We start from the raw sequence: 22,975 nt of genomic DNA, 5'->3' as shown, positions 1-22,975 counted from the left end.
CGTGCCTTTGTCGCCATCTTGTGTCGCATCTTTTAAGGATATAAAATACGCAGCAGCAGACAGGAATGGAGCTTTTTGAATTATGCAGTGAGATCTATATACTCACATACAGTGCCTTCGTGCCTTGCACTGATGTGGATATTTGCACATAGACTCCCCTGCCTACCTAGCGCTGCAATCTATGTAGCCCCGAATTAGCCCTAAAAAGGACTTTTGGTTTATCAGGATTTGTGGATTGAACACTAGTAGACCCACACTAACTAATAAAAGTAAGAATCTGACCTTATCTCAGCAGCAGCTCTCCCTACACTAGCTGAGTCCGGAGTAGAATGCGGCAACAGATCTCTTATAGACCTGATGATGCTGTGCGGCCAGCCAATCACTACAATTCCACAACAAAGATGGCTGCAGTATTACAGTGCATGGCAGACAATCCCTGCATGCTGATTGGCACTCTAAAAAGCGCCAAAATTAAAAGGTGGAGACCCGAGCTCCCGCCGAATAACCCCGGAAATATTCGGTGCTGGCCGAGTACACCGAGCATAGTGATACCCAGGTGAGTACCGAGTAGTGGCAAGCACGTTCACTCATCACTAATAGAGAAATAAAGATCAATACAATTGATATTGCTAGACAGTTTAAATGTCAGTGGTATATCTGGTACAAAGGTCAGATAAAACACCTCAATCAGGTCAGATGTTACAGATACAGTGGAGGAAATAAGTATTTGACCTCTTGCGGATTTTGTAAGTTTGCACACTGACAAAGACATGAACAGCCTGTAATTGTAAGGGTATGTTAATTTTAATGTTGAGAGACAGAATATCAAAATAAAATCCAGAAAATCACATTGTATAAATTCTATAAATGTATTTGCATTTTGCAGTGAGAAATAAGTATTCGATCCTTCTGCCAAACAAAATTTAATACTTGGTGGCAAAACCCTTGTTGGCAAGCACAGCAGTGAGACTTTTTGTAGTTGATGAGGTTTGCGCACGTCAGGAGAAATTTTGTTCCACTCCTCTTTGCAGATCATCTCTAAATCATTAAGATTTTGAGGCTGTCGCTTGGCAACTCGGAGCTTCAACTCCCTCCATAAGTTTTCTATGGGATTAAGGTCTGGAGACTGGCTTGGCCACTCTATGACCTTAATGTGCTTCTTTTTGAGCCACTCCTTTATTGCCTTGTCTGTATGTTTTGGATCATTGTCTTGCTGTAAGACCCAGCCACCCATGACCCATTTTTAATGTTCTAGCGAAGGGAGGAGGTTATCACTCAGGATTTGACGGTACATGGCTCCGTCACTTCTCCCATTAATGCAGTGAAGTAGTCATGTGCACTTAGCAGAGAAACATCCCCAAAACATAATGTCTCCACCTCCATGCTTGACATTGGGGATGGTGTTCTTTGGGTCATAGGCAGCATTTCTCTTCCTAAAACACGGCAAGTTGAGTTAATGCCAGAAACTTCAATTTTTGTCTCATCTAACCAGAGCACCTTCTCCCAATTACACACAGAATCATCCAGGTGTTCATTGGCAAACTTCAAATGGGCCTGCACATGTGCCTTCTTGAGCAGGGGGATCCTGTGGGCACTGCAGGATTTTAAACCTTTACAACGCAATGTGTTACCCATGGTTTTCTTGGTGACAGTGGCCCCAGCTGCCTTGAGATCATTAACAAATTCCCCCATGTAGTTTTTTAGGCTGATTGCTCACCTTCCTCATGATCAAGGACACCCCATGAGGTGAGATTTTGCATGGTGCCACAGATCGATGTCGATTGACAGTCATTTTGTATTTCTTCCATTTCCTTACTATTGCACCAACAGTTGTCACCTTCTCAACCAGAGTCTTATTTATGGTTTCGTAGCCCAATCCAGCTTTGTGTAGATCTATGATCTTGTCCCTGACATCCTTATAAAGATCTGTAGTCTTGACCATGTTGTAGAGGTCAGAGCATGGGCAGACAGACAGCTTGGGGCCCCTGTGCAGGAAATGTGTCTGGGGCCCCCTCCTTCTATGGCAACAAAGCTGTATATATATATATATATATATATATATATATATATATATATATATATATATATATATATATATATATATATATATATATATATATATATATATATATATCTATCTATATATATATATATCCACACACACATACATGTATATATTGCATAGTCTCCTTTATTATGTATATTGCCATCTCTTATTATACAGTTCCCTCTCTTGTTATGTGCAGCGCCGTTCCTTACATATTGGATTTTATAGAGCCCTGTTTTTCATTACATACCATCCTGTCTTGTTAGCTGTATAATGTAATGATGGCTGATGGAGCATGGGAAAGCTTATTTTCAAAAGGAGTAGCTGATGGACTGGTAGTCTGGTCACCGGCTCCTCCATCAGTAGTCATTTTATATCTAACAAGAGAGGGGACAATGTAATAAAAGGGGGCGCTGTTAATAAGAAAAATAACAAAAATGCACTATGTAAGAGACAGCACTGTACATAACAGCAGAGGAAGCTATATAATAAGGGAGGGCATCCTATATAACTAGGAGAGGATGGTATGTAATAAGGGACGGTGTTATACATAACAAAAGAGGAAACTATGTAACCAAGGATAGTGTTATTGTCATTGTCTTCTCCCCCCTACCACCCCCATCATTACCATTCCACAACCTTCATAATTTCCTCCTGTCCCACCATCCCCATCATTGCCCTTTCCACAACCACCATCATTATCTTTCCCCCACCACCCATCATTGCCCATTACACCACCTCCATCATTTCCTCCTCCCCACCACCCCCATTATTGCCCATTCACCTCCTCCATCATTTCCTCCTCCCCCACCACCTCATTATTGCCCTTTCCACCACCTCATCATTGCTTTCTCCCCCACCACCCCTATCATTGCCCTCTCCGTCAACTCAATCGTTGCATTCTGCCCCATCACCCCGTCATTGCCCTCTCCTCCACCTATACACACACACAAACACACACAGCACCATTCACCTCTATGCATACACATACACACCTCACCTCACCTCTGCGCACGTTATCCTGAAGCCGCACCATCGCAAGCAGCTTCCTGTCTCACACAGCCACGGGGCTGAATGATGATGTAATTCAGCTGCTGCTGTTTGAGACAGGAAGTGAGGGCAGGAAGCAGGATGGATCCATTCCCTGCAGCTCCTCTCCGCTGTCATTTTCTCTTGCAAACAGCGGAGCTGCAGGGATTGCTTCTTGCTCACCACACATGAGGGCAATCTGGCCAGGGCCCCCCCCCGGAGCCTCAGGGCCATATAAACTGGCCAGGTTGCCCTCATTATTAGCTGCCCTGCAGGGGCACCCCAGAGCCTCCGGGCCCCGAAGCAGCTGCACCGGTTGAACAGGCGGTATGTCTGCCCATGGGTTAAAGTTTGACCGTTTAATTAAGTCTGTGGACAGAAGTCTTTTATAAAGGTGACTATGTAAGACAGCTGTCTTAAATGCAGGTAATGAGTTAAATAGGAGCATCTAACTGGTCTGTAGGAGCCAGAACTCTTAATGGTTGGTAGGGGATCAAATACTTTTTTCTCACTACAAAATGCAAATAAATGTATAGAATTTATACAATGTGATTTTCTGAATTTTATTTTTGATATTCTACCTCTACCCTTAAAATTATAGGCTGTTCATATATTTGTCAGTGGGCAACCTTACAAAATCAGCAAGGGATCAAATGCTTATTTTACCCACTGTACATCTTATATATTCAGTCAGCAAATTTCACAGTGACCAAAGGATATTCCTGGACACAAAATATACAAAGATCAGGATTTAGTATATATAGTATACTCCCACATCCAATAAAGATGTTATGCAGGTAGTCAAATGCACCATCATTTAGAATGTAATAGATGCAAATCCATTCCTCAGATACATAAACATTATTAGTAAGTATCCAGATACAAACACAAAAAGAGAAAAAGGAATAATATTCCCTAAAACTCAGATTAAAGATCACTGCTTTTATGCACAATATCAGTAATCAATGAAACAATGATGCATATATAGCATAATACATATCAATTGTTTAAATATATGTATAAGCATGATACTTATCGCTTTTTCAAAATATTATAAACCGCAGCTCCCAAAACTACGGTTTATCACATTTTGAAAAAAACGATAAGTATCATACAAATATAAAAAAAGCTACCTTCTCACCCCCCAATGGGGGTGGTCTTTTTTTATCCTATCTCATTCTTGGGTCCTTTATCAGAGGCCTGGGAGTTTGAGGGTTCTGCGCAGGATCTTAGTTGTTCCCAGCATTTCGCTTTGCTGGACAGAGAGTTCAGATGTTGCTTCTGGGATCTGTTGTAGCCATTTTCCCAACTTAGGCTACGTTCACATTTGGGTTGTGCGGTGCATAGTGTTGAGCGATACCGTCCGATACTTGAAAGTATCGGTATCGGAAAGTATCGGCCGATACCGGCAAAGTATCGGATCTAATCCGATACCGATACCCGATACCAATACAAGTCAATGGGACTCAAGTATCGGACGGTATCCCTAATGGTTCCCAGGGTCTGAAGGAGAGGAAACTCTCCTTCAGGCCCTGGGATCCATATTACTGTGTAAAATAAAGAATTAAAATAAAAAATATTGCTATACTCACCTCTCCGACGCAGCCTGCACCTTACCGAGGGAACCGGCAGCCTTCTTTGCTTAAAATGTGCGCGTTTACTGCCTTCCGTGACGTCACGGCTTCTGATTGGTCGCGTGCCGCCCATGTGACGGCGACGCGACCACATGGGCGGCACGCGACCAATCAGAAGCCGTGACGTAATTTTCAAATCCTGAATGCCTAGAATTAGGCATTCAGGAACTGAAATTACGTCACGGCTTGTTGTGATTGGTCGCGTCGCCGTCACATGGGCGGCACGCGACCAATCAGAAGCCGTGACGTCACGGAAGGCAGTAAACGCGCGCATTTTAAGCAAAGAAGGCTGCCGGTTCCCTCGGTGACTTGCAGGCTGCGTCGGAGAGGTGAGTATAGCAATATTTTTTATTTTAATTCTTTATTTTACACATTGCTATTAATCCCGATACCGATTCCCGATATCACAAAAGTATCGGATCTCGGTATCGGAATTCCGATACCCGCAAGTATCGGCCGATACCCGATACTTGCGGTATCGGAATGCTCAACACTAGCGGTGCAGCGTTGGCGACGCAACGCACAACGCAAATGTAAACGCATGCACAACGCAGCATTTTATGACGCATGCGTCCACTTTTGCATGGTTTTTGGCGCAGAAAAAACTGCATCATGCAGCGTCCTCTGCGCCCTGACGCATGCACCACAGTGACGCATGCGTCACAAAACGCAAGTGCAACGCATGTCCATGCGCCCCCAATGTTAAATATAGGGGCGCATGACGCATGCGTCGCCGCGGCTGCGCCTGACGCAACGCTAATGTGAACGTAGCCTTAGGGGGTCACTGCTCCATGTGCTCCTATCACCACTGGAATCACTGCTGCCTTTACCTTTCACATCTTCCCCAGTCCTCCTTTGAGGCCCTTGTATTTCTCCAGCTTCTCATATTCCCTCTTTTTGATGTTGCTGTCACTTGGCACTGCCACATCTATTATCATTGCTGTCTTCTGATCCTTGTCTACTATTACAATGTCTGGTTGGTTAGCCAACATCTGCTTATCCGTCTGGATCTTGAAGTCCCACAGGATTTTAACCCTTTCATTCTCCACCATTTTCTCTGGGGTCACCCACCTGGACTTAGTCCATATGCTGTGCAGATGTTCCTGTATACAATTCCTGCTACTTGGTTGTGGCATTAGGTATACTCTGTTCCGGCTTGCATTTTGCATCCTGCCACTATGTGTTGAACTGTTTCTGAGGTTTCTTTGCACAGTCTGCACCTTGGGTCTTGTTTTGTGTAGCAGATTCCTGCTTCTATGGATACGGTACTTAGTTGCTTGCTCTTGTGCCACTATGATTAATGCTTCTGTGCTGTCCCGGAGTCCAGCTTTCTCCAGCCATTGGCAGTATTTCTCCATGTCAGCAACCTCCATTATCTGTCGATGGTACATCCAATGCAGTGGCTTGTCACCATGGCGCTTCATGTTCTTGTTTTTCCTTCCAGATCTGTTGTTGTTGCTTCCTTAGGCTTTCTCTCAGCATCTCATCTTTTGGTGCCATTTTTCTGATGTATTCCTGGATACTCCTTGTTTCATCCATGATGGTGGCTTGGATGCTTATCAAGCCTCGACCACCCTCCTTTCTGTTGGTATACAATCTTTGGATGTTAGATTTAGGGTGGAGACCTCCATGCATTGTGAGGAGCTTTCATGTCTTCAAGTCTGCACCTTCCATCTCTTCTTTTGGCCAGCACACTATGCGAGCAGGGTATCTGATAACTGCCAGGGCATATGTATTGATGGTGTGGATTTTATTCTTCCCATTGAGCTGGCACTTCTGGATCTGTCTTACCTTTTGATGTTATTTAGATGTTGCCGCTTTCCTTGCCTCCTCATCATGGTTCCTGTATCCCTGTGGGATGCCGAGGTACTTTCAGCATGTCTGTGCATCTGCTGTGTGCCCTGCTGGTAATTCCACTCTATCAATCTTGACTACCTTGCCTCTCTTTATTACCAACCGGCCTCACTTCTCCTGTCCGAGGATATCCCGATGTCTTTGATGTCGCATTCATTTTTTGCATACAGCTTGATGTCATCCATGTAGAGGAGATGGCTGATGGTGCTTCCACTATGTAATGAGGGTTCATGCCTATGCCGACCAGCAATGGGGACAGTGCACCGCCTTGGTATATGCTACATTTGATGGTCACTTGTGCCATTTGTCTTGAGTTGACTTCCAGTGTTGTTCTCCTTAGCCCCACTGTGTTTTTAAGGAAGGTTCTTAATTTCCTGTTGACATTGTAGAGAGCCAAGAATACTCCAATCCATGTGTGTGGCATTGATTTATAAGCATTCCTGTAGATAATCCACGCTGTGCTGAGATTGGTCTGTCTGGATCTTGAGCCGTAAGCGACTGCTCTATCTACTAGGAGCTGGTGCTTAGAACCTCTGGTGTTGTTCCCAATACCTTTCTGAGCTGGATTCATGTATTGGTTCATATGGTTCTGTAGCTTAGTGGCTATGATGTCTGAGAGGAGTTTCCAGTAAAATAATCTGTTCACTAAACATTTCAATTTGCTTAAGTTAAATTAATAAATGTTCTGTGAACTTGTGTGGAAAACTCAATTTATGCACAATTAATAATACTAATAGTAATAATTAAATAATGGTTCTGGATATATTTAAAGTTGTCCATATTGATTTTCATATGATAGATTGCGATATCATTTATCAAATATGAGTTATCCAACTAGGGCTCTTATTGGTTAAAAGAACAATGTGTACACACACAGTGTTCTGTAGCTACCGTATTTTTCCAACCATAAGACACACTTTTTTTCCTCCAAATTTGGGAGGAAAGTGTGGGTGCGTCTTATGGTACAGATGTAACGTTGGGAGGGGGCAGCGGCTAGTGGGATCGCACTGTTATCCCACTTTCAGGAGGCAGAAAAATGTCTGGCTGCCAGAATCTGGGGAAACCACATGGTGCCGATGATTAAAGTGCAGTGAATATTCATTAGCCGCTTCCCCGCCCACCTGTCAGCACTGAGCAGTGAGCGGGGAGCAGCGACTGAATACTCCTTCACTTAAACAGGGACCCTCACGGTTTCCCCAGAGCTGGATTCCTGCAGCAGCTGGGGAGGTCTGTGTGTCCGATGGAGGAGAAGGGGGCAGCAGCAGGGGGCCAGAAGAGACAAGAACGCTGCATACCTGCGTGGGCTGTGCTGGATGCTGCTGAGGCATAAGGACCTGTGTGATGTCATGAAGTGGGTGGGCTGGAGCATCACATGGCAGCACAGAGCCCTCCCTCTTCTTGACATCATCACAGGTCCTTCAAACACCATACTAGAATCTGAGAATCTGCAAGCTTCCTCTTATAACCTGTGCTGTGGAAAGGCAACAAGAGAGAGGGCTCTGTGTGCAGTCATGGGATGCTCCAGCTTTTTACCTCACCACAGTGTGGCTGGCGGGCTGCCACAATTAAAAGGTTAATCTTTACAACACACAATAAAGCACTCTGCCACTCCTGTGGTGAACTATAACTCTCAGCATGCCATTACATCTGCAGGACAAGCTGGGAGTTATAGTTCTCCCATGGGTTCTTAAAACAGCACTCCAGTGTTATTTTGCAGTGCTGGAGTGGTGCTTTAAATATAAGCCCTGTGCCCCCATTCTTATACTCACCCTCCAGCATCTTCACATAGTACTTTACAGACACCACACTGGTCCCGCAGCACTATCTTCTACCCGCAGCTTCCAACATAATAACATACTATTATATATAATAACACCACATATAATAGTATGTTATTTATGTTACTAAATATTTTACCACATTTTTTTGCTTCAAATATTTTTTCCCCATTTTCCACCTCTAAAACCTGGGTGCGTCTTATAGTCCGGTGTGTCTTATAGTCCAAAAAATACGGTAATAAAGAACATTTATAACTTGCTTTTTTAAGTCAAAAAAATTACTCAAGTTAAGCAGTAATGCTTGAGATTCCATTTTTAACAACCAAATGGCAAAAGAGACAAACCGGGCCAGGACCACCTATCTCCAAAAGACCTCTTTTCAGCTTTATTGGCTTCCTCTATAGTATATTTGTTGTCAGTTTTATTCTTCATACATATAAAATTTCAAATTTCTTACCTTTGGGTGTACAGTGTACAAAGCTGCTCTGTCCACGAGGCCTTTATTCCATCCAAACACTGGGCTGAGTTGGGGCCCAGCATACCATCTGTGCAGGGAGGTGTCTTGGAGGTGCCTTGCTGCTAATGGAATACAACAAATGACATTAATTAACTGGTTGAAAAGCAAAATATCATGGAAATAATCCATCAAGCTATCCAAAATTATAAAACAGAAGCAAAAAAAAAAAAAAAGTTTTCCTATCCCTTGTCCTCTAAAAGGAATAGATTAGAATGACACAGAAATAACTCCTTCAAGATTGGACCATTGTGCTACACCATTTCCAGAAGGCTCTTTCATTTCTAATGGAGTTAAGAAAAAAAAAAACAGCAGAGCCAGACCTTCTAGTGGTTGTAGTTGAATGGAATTACTCATTTCTCAGCAATTAAAGGCTCGATATTCCAACATAGAGAATAAACATTTGAACTTTTTCCATAGACTATGTTGAACATTATCTGAATAACTTACGGTTTGTTAGTTTAAATCAACATAAGAGAAGAACTGGTTCTCTTTAAAAGCGGCTAAGTATGAAGTCTTACAGACAATGCTCCATGGCAGAAAAGTATGTAAATTATTTCTAAGAGAGAATTAATTAGAAACAAAAAATTTTGAAAGAATTCTGGCACCTAAAAGTCTCTATGTGGAATTATTATTGAGTAACGAATGATCAATAACCTCATGTTCTACAAATACAATTTCCAAGAATGCTTTCCTTACAGATGGAGATTTACATTTGCGCTCCAAATAGTTTTGCTTTAGAGCCAGAGGAAATGATCTGATATCGCGCTCCTGTTTTTATTGGAGGTGTAAACTGCCAGCGTGCTCCAATGTCTCGTTCTAATGCCAGATCTCAGTGTTTGAAACCATACTAAATCTTGAATTGGTTTGTGTTTGGAGCATTATATTGAGTAACCATTTTTAGTGGTCATTCTTTTCAATGAGCATGGACATATTCAACTAGTAAACTACACATTAATTTTAGTAACAGCATTTCCTGAACATTTGTTCATTCCTCCAAAATGCTAAATTCTTAATAGAAAAAAAAACAACAAAAACAAACAAGAAATAAAAAACAGGAGAAAAAGAATCACTACCATTTTAGGTTTATAGTTCCATACCAAACCTGTGTGTCAATCAAACCCTATTTCCCAGGATGCTGCATGCAAGTTACCTCTTCAGAAGAAAAAAAGAATTTATCTAGTGCCACAAATTAGCAGTAGTTTCTCTAAACCTGCATTTATACTTATACTAATCCAACAGACTCAAACAGTAACAACCCTTCGTTGATGATAATAGTTTAATGTGAATGGGCTGAACGACTGAACGATGTGTCCAAAATTGCTCCTTCGTTATGCATGAAATCATTTGAATTAGCAAAAAAAATCTAGTTCAGCTTTCAAAAATTATGAAATGTAAATGGAGATTATTAGCCCGTTCAACGATTAAACCGACAAAAAGGAGCAGTGGAAATTCAAGTCCTAAATAAGGCTGACCATGATCCAGGGCAATAGTTCAGTAAAAAATTTTTGCTTTGCTAATTTGATCAAAGTTTCTTTGTACAGTATCAACAGAAATGTTTGTATAATACATTATGAATTCATGTATTCAGAATAAACAGTATCACTTTTATGATTTGAACATTAAACACACCCACACTGCAGATTAAGTCTGTGTGAAGACACTGCACAATGTTAGATGTACCAATCACTATTCAACCATTTTATTTGTGATTCTTGTTTTGTATAAACACTTTCTGACATCATTTGTTAATCATGAATTACGATCACATGATGATTCATCAATGAAACGATTATCTGCTTGCGTGAATGAATCGTTAGTCAATGCCAGACCCATAAATGAGCCTTGAAACCTAAGATCATTAGCCAAATCATAGTCTCATTCTAATGGAAAATACACTCATCTGTAGACAGCTGCTTCAGGGTTCTTGACTCTTCTCAGTACAAAGCAGGGTACTGGTGGGTCAAGTAGGTGACAAGTCTTTGATGATGTTTTAAAGAGAGTTTTGTTTGGTCTTACAGAGACCATCAGCTGGCATAGGAAGACTAGAACCCTCTCACACAAATAAGATGGCTGTAAGCCAAACAATTGTTCGGTCAGCAGCCTTCTTAATTGTTTCTCAATTGCATAGGAGCACTTCCTTGACTGAGCGGTCTTCTGCTCTGTACCGGACAGCAACTGCCAGACATGTCTGAAGGAAGTTTATCTCAGGAAGAAAACAAGGATCAGAAGTCTGAAATTAGACATGTCTCAAACGACAATCAATTGTCCAAGACCCCCAGCTGAACCCATCGTTATTGGTAGCTTCAGCTGAGTTTAGTCAAATGTATATTTAGTCTAATGTGGGGGCTTAATAGGACAGGCAGTGCGCCGTGAGAAAAAATTTGCAAATTAGTTATTCTAAAGAAGAAAGGCAAAGCGGTCTTATCCATTGCTACCTGTTGGAGCCAACTTTTGAAGAAGTCAATGTACAAAACTTTAACAAACCTTTCAAGGAGTCATATAAGTTTATATAGGAGCTGTGTAACAATATATATTTGCTTTTATCAAATATACTTGCAAAATTACTTCCTGTGAAATTTAAGATGCATTACATTTGAGCAGAAATGGTTTCGAATGTGAACACACCCCGATTTGTTTCTAACAAAAAAATTCTAAAAATGACATTAAAGAATTATCCATCTTATTCATCACTTAGACAATTTCTTCTCATACCTCTCGCTTCGCCCCAATAAAATAATAATGCTTATAGTCTCCTGCCGTGCTGGCGCCATTCCAGTGATGTCGGCAGCCACTCTCCCCGGGGCCATCGTGCGGTGTTGCGACATGTGACCCTGGCATCCAATCAGCCCCAGCATCACTGTCCCCATCTCCTGTTGAATGGAGCATGAAGAGGAAGTCAGAAATTAGCTGAAGCCTTGACTTTCTCTACATTTTTGATTTGTCCAAAGGTAGGCACAGTGATGTCAGCGCTGATTGGTCAAGAAGGGATTGTTCTCGTAGTTGACAACCCCTTTAAGTATTATTTGTAATCATAAAATGCCATAATTATGCATTCATCAATTCTTAGGTAGAGCACACAAATCCATGTAAACTGTATAGGTCTTGAATAGTGTTGAGCATTCCGATACCGCAAGTATCGGGTATCGGCCGATACTTGCGGTATCGGAATTCCGATACCGGGATTCCGATACTTGGCGCGTATCGGATACCGGAATCGGAAGTTCCATGATTCAAAATTCAGAAATTCAGCCAATGAGAAAGATTCCAAGTGTGGGCACATCCTGTTTAGCATGGAGGGCATGAAACTACTGGCAAGGCTGTGATTGGCTGCTTAAATGATGTCATGATGCAGTTTAAAAGTCGCTGGCGCCATTTTGCGATCACTCTGCTGTGAATTCAGTTAGTGACAGGACGCTGTTTGCTGACTGAGGGACAGTTTAGAGATAGCGATTTGCTTCTTTGTGCTTTCCAAAGGCTAATTTAGCAACCGCTGTGTTCACCTACTATTCACCTTCCTTTTGCCTTGTAGCGCTGTTTTCACAGCGATCTGCAAGGTCTCTCTGTGTGTGTGTGTGAGTGCAGCCCACTCTCTAGTCTGAGTGCAGCCACATAGGCCATCCATAGCTGGTTGTATTCAGTTCAGGGAGGGTGGTTCATTGCCTCATACTGTCCTTTTTTTTTTTTTTTTTGAAGTAGTGCAGGCTGCTGCACATTTTTTCCAAAAATTCCTATTAGTGTCTTTCCACCCGTCTCCAGCTAATTTGTGGAAAAACACTACATAGGATAAAGTAGAGGAGGGTTTTTGGGCCTTGCAGCGCCGTTTACGGCTGTCTGCACGGTCTCCGTGTGACTGCAGCTCGCCCTGTAATCTGTGAGCAGCTATAGCCTGGTTGTCTCCAGCTCAGGGTTTTTCACTGCGTCATACCGCCAAATCAATTTTCTTTTTTTTCAAAGTAGTGTAGTCTGCTGCTAATTTATTTTAAAAAATCCTATTAGTGTCTTTCCACCCGTCTCCAGCTAATTTGTGGAAAAACACTACATAGGATAAAGTAGAGGAGGGTTTTTGGGCCTTGCAGCGCCGTTTACGGCTGTCTGCACGGTCTCCGTGTGACTGCAGCTCGCCCTGTAGTCTGTGAGCAGCCGTAGCCTGGTTGTCTGCAGCTCAGGGTTTTTCACTGCGTCATACCGCCAAATCAATTTTCTTTTTTTTCAAAGTAGTGTAGTCTGCTGCTAATTTATTTTAAAAAATCCTATTAGTGTCTTTCCACCCGTCTCCAGCTAATTTGTGGAAAAACACTACATAGGATAAAGTAGAGGAGGGTTTTTGGGCCTTGCAGCGCCGTTTACGGCTGTCTGCACGGTCTCCGTGTGACTGCAGCTCGCCCTGTAGTCTGTGAGCAGCCGTAGCTTGGTTGTCTCCAGCTCAGGGTTGTTCACTGCGTCATACCGCCAAATCAATTTTCATTTTGTTTTCAAGTAGTGTAGTCTGCTGCTAATTAATTTAAAAAAATCCTATTAGTGTCTTTCCACCCGTCTCCAGCTAATTTGTGGAAAAACACTACATAGGATAAAGTAGAGGAGGGTTTTTGGGCCTTGCAGCGCCGTTTACGGCTGTCTGCACGGTCTCCGTGTGACTGCAGCTCGCCCTGTAGTCTGTGAGCAGCCGTAGCTTGGTTGTCTCCAGCTCAGGGTTGTTCACTGCGTCATACCGCCAAATCAATTTTCATTTTGTTTTCAAGTAGTGTAGTCTGCTGCTAATTAATTTAAAAAAATCCTATTAGTGTCTTTCCACCCGTCTCCAGCTAATTTGTGGAAAAACACTACATAGGATAAAGTAGAGGAGGGTTTTTGGGCCTTGCAGCGCCGTTTACGTCTGTCTGCACGGTCTCCGTGTGACTGCAGCTCTATCCGTTGTCAGTTCAGCCCCAAAAAATAAATAAATAATAAAGTTCACCAAACACACCAGTTACACCACTTTACATTTGTGTAGGCCACATTAGCTCATATTCAAGTCTAGTCCACACTTTAGAAAATTAGTGTGTCTTATACCTGTTAGGAGGAGTTGCTCAGGAATAAGCACACAAAGCCGTTAGTACTTTTCTGCTTATCTTTATCAGTCAACCAAGATGAAGAAGGCAGTGAGTAAGGCACGTGGGCGTGGGCGTGGGCGCGGAGCAGGGAGGGGACGTGGGGATTCTGTGCCTGCTGCGGGCACCGGTGAGTCATCAGCACCCACTTTCACAAGGGAACAGTCGTTCATGCGCAGCTTTGTCGCCGAGCGCCGTACACCGCTGCTGCGTCAAGACCAAATTGAAGCCGTTGTGGGATGGATGGCAGCTAATGCATCAACTTCCATTAGTGCCACATCCTCTCAGACACAGAGCACTGGAGAGCAGCCATCTGTCTCTTCACCACCTGCAAAATTGCCCAGGCAGACAGAGATCCCAGGACAGGAGCAGTCTCTACTTCTGTTCTCTGAATCATCTCTTGGCTTGGAAACAGGGGGCCAGCCAAGCAGCATTGGAGAAATGGAAGAAGAGGCAGGGTGCAGTGATGCCCAACCGCTTTTTCTGTCTTCCTCTGAAGAGGCGGGTGGGCCAGTGGCTCCGGTCACCACCTCGCAGGCCGCATCAGCTGATGATGACACTCAGGTGCCACTTACTGGTGCGTGCTCTGCTGCTGAGACTACCCAGGAGGAGCAGTTGGGGGCAGAGGGTAGTGTAGATGATGAGGTCCTTGACCCATCTTGGCGTCAGGGACAGGAAGGTGGTGGGAGCAGCTCTGAGGAAGAGATTCCCCGTACGGCCCAAAGAGGGAGAGGGAGGGGGAAGACTGCGGATCCTGCAGCCTCCGCTTTGGCACCCGTAAGGAGCATGTCTCTTCCAAAAGTCAAAAGGGGGGCTCCCAAGACTTGCAGTGCCTGGTCCTTTTTTGACACAGTTGCAGATGACATTTGCTATGTCAGATGCAAGGTGTGTCATCAAAAAATCAAAAGAGGTCAAAAAGTCGCCAACCTCAATACCTCCAACATGTGGAAACATGTGCGCAACAGGCACCCGGCGGAGTTAGACAAACACACTGAAGAGCTAGGCCAACCAACAGCGGCAGCTACCACCTCTTCAGCTCGTGTTGCCTCTTCCTCTAGCTCACACGCAGCTGGTTCGGCTTCCTCCCAGGATCGCCGTGGAAGAACCTCTGGCCCTGTTGTCCAGAGACCCGCTGTCATTCCACCCGCAGCACCACTTTCCCAGTCAACCACACACTCCCAGCCCAGTCTACAGCCATCGGTAGTACAGGCATGGGAGAAAAGGCGGCCTTTCTCGTCAAACCACCCACGAGCACAGGCTCTGACTGCAGGCATTGCCAAACTTCTGTCACTGGAAATGCTGTCATTCAGGCTGGTGGAGACTGACAGCTTCCGTGACTTGATGTCATTGGCAGTCCCACAGTACAGTGTGCCCAGCCGCTTTTACTTCAGCAGGCAAGCCGTCCCTGCCCTGCACAAGCATGTGGAGGGACACATAAAACACGCGCTACTGAACGCCGTCAGTAGCAAGGTCCACCTCACCACCGATGCGTGGACCAGTCAACATGGACAGGGGCGATACCTTTCCCTCACTGCCCATTGGGTTAATGTCGTTGAGCCGGGTACAGACCGTGCGAGTGGCGCAGGACGTGTCCTGCCCACTCCAAGGATTGCAGGAATCCATTCTGTACGCATTGACTCCTCCTCTTACACCAGTTCCTCAGAATCATCGCTGCAGGAGCCGTCACAGTCCACCTCCACATGGACCCGTGATGAACGTGTACCTGTTACGACCGACATGAGCACAGCCGTGGCCAAACGTCAACAGGCCGTGTTGAAATTAATTTTTTTGGGGAATCGTAGCCACACAGCGCAGGAGCTCTGGAATGCCATCAAGCAGGAGAGCGATGTGTGGTTTGAGCCAGCGAATCTCCAGCCAGGCATGGTAGTGTGTGATAATGGCCGAAATCTGGTGGCAGCCCTGGGCCTCGGCAACCTCACTCACATCCCATGTCTGGCACATGTGCTCAATTTGGTCGTGCAGAGTTTTTTGAGGGACTATCCGGATCTTGATGCACTGCTGCACAAGGTCCGCCTAGAGTGTGCTCACTTGCGGCGTTCCAGCACGGCAAAAGCGCGCATTGCGGCTCTGCAGCGCCGACACCGCCTGCCGGAACATCGCATCATATGTGACCTACCTACCAGGTGGAATTCCACGTTACATATGTTGGAGCGGTTGTGTGAGCAGCAGCAAGCTGTAATGGAGTACCAGCTGTATCAGGCGCAAAAAAGTCGCAGTCAGCGCCGTACAGACTTCACAACCACAGAGTGGGCCACTATGAAGGATGTCTGCCAGGTTTTGCGTCCCTTTGATTATTCCACGCGGATGGCGAGTGCAGATGATGCACTAGTCAGCATGACTGTCCCCATTATCTGCCTGCTTGAAAAATCACTGCAAGCGCTAAGGGATGATGTTGTGGAAGAGGTGGAGGATGAGGATTCACCACTTCCATCATCTTCTGGACAGTCAGCGCCACGTGGTTCCTCACAAACGCGTAGGCAGGGGACAGTTTGTGAGGAGGATGAGGAGGAGTCAATGGAGGAGGAAGACATCCGTCCAGAGGAGGGAGTTCCCGAATTGTCCAGTACTCAGTGTGTACAGCGAGGGTGGGGTGATGACGAGCGGGCAGAGATCACGCCTCCAGCTGGGGACAGCGTTTCTTGGGCAGTTGGCAGTCTGCAGCACATGGTGGATTACATGCTGCAGTGCCTGAGAAACGACCGCCGCATCGACCACATTCTCAACATGTCTGATTATTGGGTGTTCACCCTCCTCGATCCTCGCTACCGGGACAACGTAGAAAGCCTCATCACACCGTTGAACCGGGAGCGAAAAATGCGGGAGTACCAAGACACACTGGTCAGTTCCATCATCTTCTCCATTCCAACTGAGAGAAGTGCTGCTAGTGCATTCCAAAGCAGCTCAGTGCGTCCAGGCAGTGGTGGAGGCTCTGCACAAAGAGGGAGCAGAAGCAGTGCCTCTGCCCAAGGCAAGACCAGTATGGCCGAACTGTGGCACAGTTTTCTGTGCCCGCCACAAAAGTCTACACCATCCCAGACGGCTCCAGTCAGCAGGAGGCAACGGTTCCGTCAGATGGTGACAGACTACATGTCTTGCCCTCTTGCTGTACTCCCAGACGGCTCTTCCCCTTTCAAGTTTTGGGTCTCAAAGCTGGATACATGGCCAGAGCTAAGCCAGTATGCATTGGAGGTGCTGTCTTGCCCTGCGGCCAGTGTATTATCGGAACGTGTCTTTAGTGCTGCAGGTGGTGTACTAACTGACCGTCGCATGCGACTATCCTCCGATAACGTTGACCGGCTTACTTTCCTGAAAATGAACAAGGCCTGGATCTCGCAGGAATTTGCCACTCCTCCTGATTAAATAATTAGGTCACTGTATACGTTATCCAGGTCTCCTGTTGTGTTCATCTTTCTACCACCTGAACTTAAATTCCTGGGCTCCAACACCGCCAGTTGAGGCTCAGACGTGCCGTCTGCACAGTCAAAACATACGACCCAGTGTTATTGGGTTTCAGTAACGTCAGCTGATCCCCAGCTGTGTAGCCGGCAATGTGTCATGCGACCGCCACGCTGACACAACAACTGAAATGTAAGGGAATCTGTCCCCCCCCCCCCAAGGCGTTTGTTACTGAAAGAGCCACCTTGTGCAGCAGTAATGCTGCACAAGGAAAAAGGTAGCTATTTTGGTTTTGCTCCTTGCACACGCAAAACTTAACACTTATAAAATGTGTCCACTGATACCGTAAAACCGTCCCGGAGGTGGGACTTTCCTTCGTAATATGACGCAGCACAGCCGTCATTCCTACCCCCCCGGCGCCGCGCCCCGGCTCCTCAGCGTTGTTTGATTCCGTCCCGGAGCCTGCGCTGTTATGTTATCCCGTGGCCAGGCACACTTAGCGCTGCCCGTCTTCTGGCATCATTTGGTGTCAGGCTGGCTGCGCCTGTGCGGCCACGCTGGCCGAGAGCCCGCCTCGCAGTGTCTTCTGATTTAATCCCACTGGGGGCCTGGGATCTATGGACATGCGCAGTGCATATCTGAACCTCCACCTCTCACTCATCTCCCTATGGCTTCTTCAGACTGTTCGGTGTCAGCTGGTCCCTAATAGCATGCCACGGCCGTGACACCGCACAGTCTGGAAAAGAAGCCGTAGGGAGGGGAGTGAGAGGCGAGGATATGCACTGCGCATGGCCATGGATCCCAGGCCCCCAGTGGGATTACATCAGAAGACACTGCGAGGCGGGCTCTCGGCCAGCGCGGCCGCACAGGCGCAGCCAGCCTGACACCAAATGATGTCAGAAGATGGGCAGCGCTAAGTGTGCCTGGCCACGGGATAACATAACAGCGCAGGCTCCGGGACGGAATCAAACAACGCTGAGGAGCCGGGGCACGGCGGCGGGGGGGTAGTAATGATGGCTGTGCTGCGTCATATTACGAAGGAAAGTCCCACCTCCGGGACGGTTTCACGGCTTCAGGGGACACATTTTATAAGTGTTTAGTTCTGTGTTTGCAAGGAGCATGATGAAAAGAGCCACCTTTTCCTTTTGCATGTTTTGTGCTGCACAAGCTGGCTCTTTCAGCTACAAACGCCTTGGGGGGGGGTTAAAGGTTCCCTTTCGACTTTCTCAGGCTTCGGCCTACATTGTGTTCCTCTGCTTTTCCACCTGCCCCTGGGCTCCAACACCGCTAGTTGCCGTCCAGAAGTGCTGTACGCACAGTCAACAGTCGCTCCTCTGTTATTGGGGTTCAGTAACGTCAGCTATTCCCCTGCTGTGTGTGTGGCAATCCCTCCTACCTCCTCCAACCTCCTCCTCCTCCACCTGTCCCTGGGCTCCAACACCGCCAGTTGCCGTCCAGAAGTGCTGTACGCACAGTCAACAGTCCCTCCTCTGTTATTGGGGTTCAGTAACGTCAGCTGTTCCCCTGCTGTGTGTGTGGCAATCCCTCCTACCTCCTCCAACCTCCTCCAACCTCCTCCTCCTCCACCTGTCCCTGGGCTCCAACACCGCCAGTTGCCGTCCAGAAGTGCTGTACGCACAGTCAACAGTCCCTCCTCTGTTATTGGGGTTCAGTAACGTCAGCTGTTCCCCTGCTGTGTGTGTGGCAATCCCTCCTACCTCCTCCAACCTCCTCCAACCTCCTCCTCCTCCACCTGTCCCTGGGCTCCAACACCGCCAGTTGCCGTCCAGAAGTGCTGTACGCACAGTCAACAGTCCCTCCTCTGTTATTGGGGTTCAGTAACGTCAGCTGTTCCCCTGCTGTGTGTGTGGCAATCCCTCCTACCCCTCCAACCTCCTCCAACCTCCTCCTCCTCCACCTGCCCCTGGGCTCCAACACCGCCAGTTGCCGTCCAGAAGTGCTGTACGCACAGTCAACAGTCCCTCCTCTGTTATTGGGGTTCAGTAACGTCAGCTGTTCCCCTGCTGTGTGTGTGGCAATCCCTCCTACCTCCTCCAACCTCCTCCAACCTCCTCCTCCTCCACCTGTCCCTGGGCTCCAACACCGCCAGTTGCCGTCCAGAAGTGCTGTACGCACAGTCAACAGTCGCTCCTCTGTTATTGGGGTTCAGTAACGTCAGCTGTTCCCCTGCTGTGTGTGTGGCAATCCCTCCTACCTCCTCCAACCTCCTCCAACCTCCTCCTCCTCCACCTGTCCCTGGGCTCCAACACCGCCAGTTGCCGTCCAGAAGTGCTGTACGCACAGTCAACAGTCCCTCCTCTGTTATTGGGGTTCAGTAACGTCAGCTGTTCCCCTGCTGTGTGTGTGGCAATCCCTCCTACCCCTCCAACCTCCTCCAACCTCCTCCTTCTCCACCTGCCCCTGGGCTCCAACACCGCCAGTTGCCGTCCAGAAGTGCTGTACGCACAGTCAACAGTCGCTCCTCTGTTATTGGGGTTCAGTAACGTCAGCTGTTCCCCTGCTGTGTGTGTGGCAATCCCTCCTACCTCCTCCAACCTCCTCCAACCTCCTCCTCCTCCACCTGTCCCTGGGCTCCAACACCGCCAGTTGCCGTCCAGAAGTGCTGTACGCACAGTCAACAGTCCCTCCTCTGTTATTGGGGTTCAGTAACGTCAGCTGTTCCCCTGCTGTGTGTGTGGCAATCCCTCCTACCTCCTCCAACCTCCTCCAACCTCCTCCTCCTCCACCTGTCCCTGGGCTCCAACACCGCCAGTTGCCGTCCAGAAGTGCTGTACGCACAGTCAACAGTCCCTCCTCTGTTATTGGGGTTCAGTAACGTCAGCTGTTCCCCTGCTGTGTGTGTGGCAATCCCTCCTACCCCTCCAACCTCCTCCAACCTCCTCCTCCTCCACCTGCCCCTGGGCTCCAACACCGCTAGTTGCCGTCCAGAAGTGCTGTACGCACAGTCAACAGTCGCTCCTCTGTTATTGGGGTTCAGTAACGTCAGCTGTTCCCCTGCTGTGTGTGTGGCAATCCCTCCTACCTCCTCCAACCTCCTCCAACCTCCTCCTCCTCCACCTGTCCCTGGGCTCCAACACCGCCAGTTGCCGTCCAGAAGTGCTGTACGCACAGTCAACAGTCCCTCCTCTGTTATTGGGGTTCAGTAACGTCAGCTGTTCCCCTGCTGTGTGTGTGGCAATCCCTCCTACCTCCTCCAACCTCCTCCAACCTCCTCCTCCTCCACCTGTCCCTGGGCTCCAACACCGCCAGTTGCCGTCCAGAAGTGCTGTACGCACAGTCAACAGTCCCTCCTCTGTTATTGGGGTTCAGTAACGTCAGCTGTTCCCCTGCTGTGTGTGTGGCAATCCCTCCTACCCCTCCAACCTCCTCCAACCTCCTCCTCCTCCACCTGCCCCTGGGCTCCAACACCGCTAGTTGCCGTCCAGAAGTGCTGTACGCACAGTCAACAGTCGCTCCTCTGTTATTGGGGTTCAGTAACGTCAGCTGTTCCCCTGCTGTGTGTGTGGCAATCCCTCCTACCTCCTCCAACCTCCTCCAACCTCCTCCTCCTCCACCTGTCCCTGGGCTCCAACACCGCCAGTTGCCGTCCAGAAGTGCTGTACGCACAGTCAACAGTCCCTCCTCTGTTATTGGGGTTCAGTAACGTCAGCTGTTCCCCTGCTGTGTGTGTGGCAATCCCTCCTACCTCCTCCAACCTCCTCCAACCTCCTCCTCCTCCACCTGTCCCTGGGCTCCAACACCGCCAGTTGCCGTCCAGAAGTGCTGTACGCACAGTCAACAGTCCCTCCTCTGTTATTGGGGTTCAGTAACGTCAGCTGTTCCCCTGCTGTGTGTGTGGCAATCCCTCCTACCCCTCCAACCTCCTCCAACCTCCTCCTCCTCCACCTGTCCCTGGGCTCCAACACCGCCAGTTGCCGTCCAGAAGTGCTGTACGCACAGTCAACAGTCGCTCCTCTGTTATTGGGGTTCAGTAACGTCAGCTGTTCCCCTGCTGTGTGTGTGGCAATCCCTCCTACCTCCTCCAACCTCCTCCTCCTCCACCTGTCCCTGGGCTCCAACACCGCCAGTTGCCGTCCAGAAGTGCTGTACGCACAGTCAACAGTCCCTCCTCTGTTATTGGGGTTCAGTAACGTCAGCTGTTCCCCTGCTGTGTGTGTGGCAATCCCTCCTACCTCCTCCAACCTCCTCCAACCTCCTCCTCCTCCACCTGTCCCTGGGCTCCAACACCGCCAGTTGCCGTCCAGAAGTGCTGTACGCACAGAGCCAAACACCTCGCCAATGTGTTAGTGGGGTTCAGCACCGCCAGCTGTTCCCCTGCTGTGTATACGGCAACGTGTACTGCGACCGCCACGCAGGCACAACAAGTTAAATGTAAGGGAACCTGACACCCCCCCCCCCAGGCGTTTGTTACTGAAGGAGCCACCTTGTGCAGCAGTAATGATGCAAAGGGAAAAAGTGCCTCTTTTCGTGATGCTCCTTGCACATGCTGAACCAAACACTTATGAAATGTGTCCCCACACAGCGTTAAACCGTCCGGTAGGTGGAACTTTCCTTTGTCGTGTGACGCAGCACAGCCATCATTTTTACCCCCTTGGCGCCGTGCGCCCCCTCCTCAGCGTTGTTTGAATCTGTCCCGGAGCCTGCGCTGTTAGGTTAGCCCTTGGCCATGCACACATGTTGCGCTGCCCGTCTTCTGACCTCATTTGGTGTCAGGCTGGCTGCGCCTGTGCGGGTGCGCTGGCCGAGATCCCGCCTCGCAGTGTCGTCTAATGTAATCCCACCGCGGGCCTGTGATCCGTGCCCGTGCGCAGTGCATATCCTCTCCTCTCACTCCCCTCCCTACGGCTTCTTCAGACTGTGCGATGTCAGCTGGTCCCTAATAGCATGCCACGGCCGTGACACCGCACAGTCTGAAAAAGCCGTAGGGAGGGGAGTGAGAGGAGAGGATATGCACTGCGCACGGGCACGGATCACAGGCCCGCGGTGGGATTACATTAGACGACACTGCGAGGCGGGATCTCGGCCAGCGCACCCGCACAGGCGCAGCCAGCCTGACACCAAATGAGGTCAGAAGACGGGCAGCGCAACATGTGTGCATGGCCAAGGGCTAACCTAACAGCGCAGGCTCCGGGACAGATTCAAACAACGCTGAGGAGGCGGCGCACGGCGCCAAGGGGGTAAAAATGATGGCTGTGCTGCGTCACACGACAAAGGAAAGTTCCACCTACCGGACGGTTTAACGCTGTGAGGAGACACATTTCATAAATGTTAGGTTCCGCATGTACAAGGACCATAATTAAAAGAGCTAAGTTTACCTTTTCCAGCATTAGTGCTGTACACAATGGCTCTTTCAGCTACAAACGCCTGGGGGGGGGGGGGGGGGGGTTAAAGGTTTCCTTTCAACTTGCTCGAGTGCAGGCTTCGGCCTACACTCCGCTCCCCCTGCTCCTCCTGCTGACCCTGGGCTCTAACACCGCCAGTTTTTGCCCAGATGTGGTAGCTGCACAGAGAAAAACACCAGCCAATGTGTCAGTGGGGTTCAGCACCGCCAGCTGTTCCCCTGCTGTGTAGCCGTCAACGTGTCCTGCGAC

General features: G+C 47.9%; 1 protein-coding gene across 9 annotated transcripts in view; it reads right to left on the bottom strand.

Moving 5' to 3' along the window:
- NGF (nerve growth factor) overlaps nucleotides 1–22,975 on the bottom strand; it is a 169,560-nt gene that overhangs the window by 28,017 nt on the left and 118,568 nt on the right. For 6 of the 9 annotated variants that reach the window (XM_077295003.1, XM_077295007.1, XM_077295011.1 and 3 more), the window contains one exon: nucleotides 8,800–8,921. In XM_077295003.1, the coding sequence (XP_077151118.1) occupies nucleotides 8,800–8,921 (122 nt within the window). The remainder of the gene's footprint in view (nucleotides 1–8,799; nucleotides 8,922–22,975) is intronic. The other 3 variants (XM_077295004.1, XM_077295006.1, XM_077295012.1) reach the window with 1 other exon arrangement.

This window comes from Ranitomeya variabilis, chromosome 3 (genome assembly GCF_051348905.1).
Source record: "Ranitomeya variabilis isolate aRanVar5 chromosome 3, aRanVar5.hap1, whole genome shotgun sequence".
Taxonomy (NCBI): domain Eukaryota; kingdom Metazoa; phylum Chordata; class Amphibia; order Anura; family Dendrobatidae; genus Ranitomeya; species Ranitomeya variabilis.
This window is presented reverse-complemented; position numbering and strand designations above follow the sequence as displayed.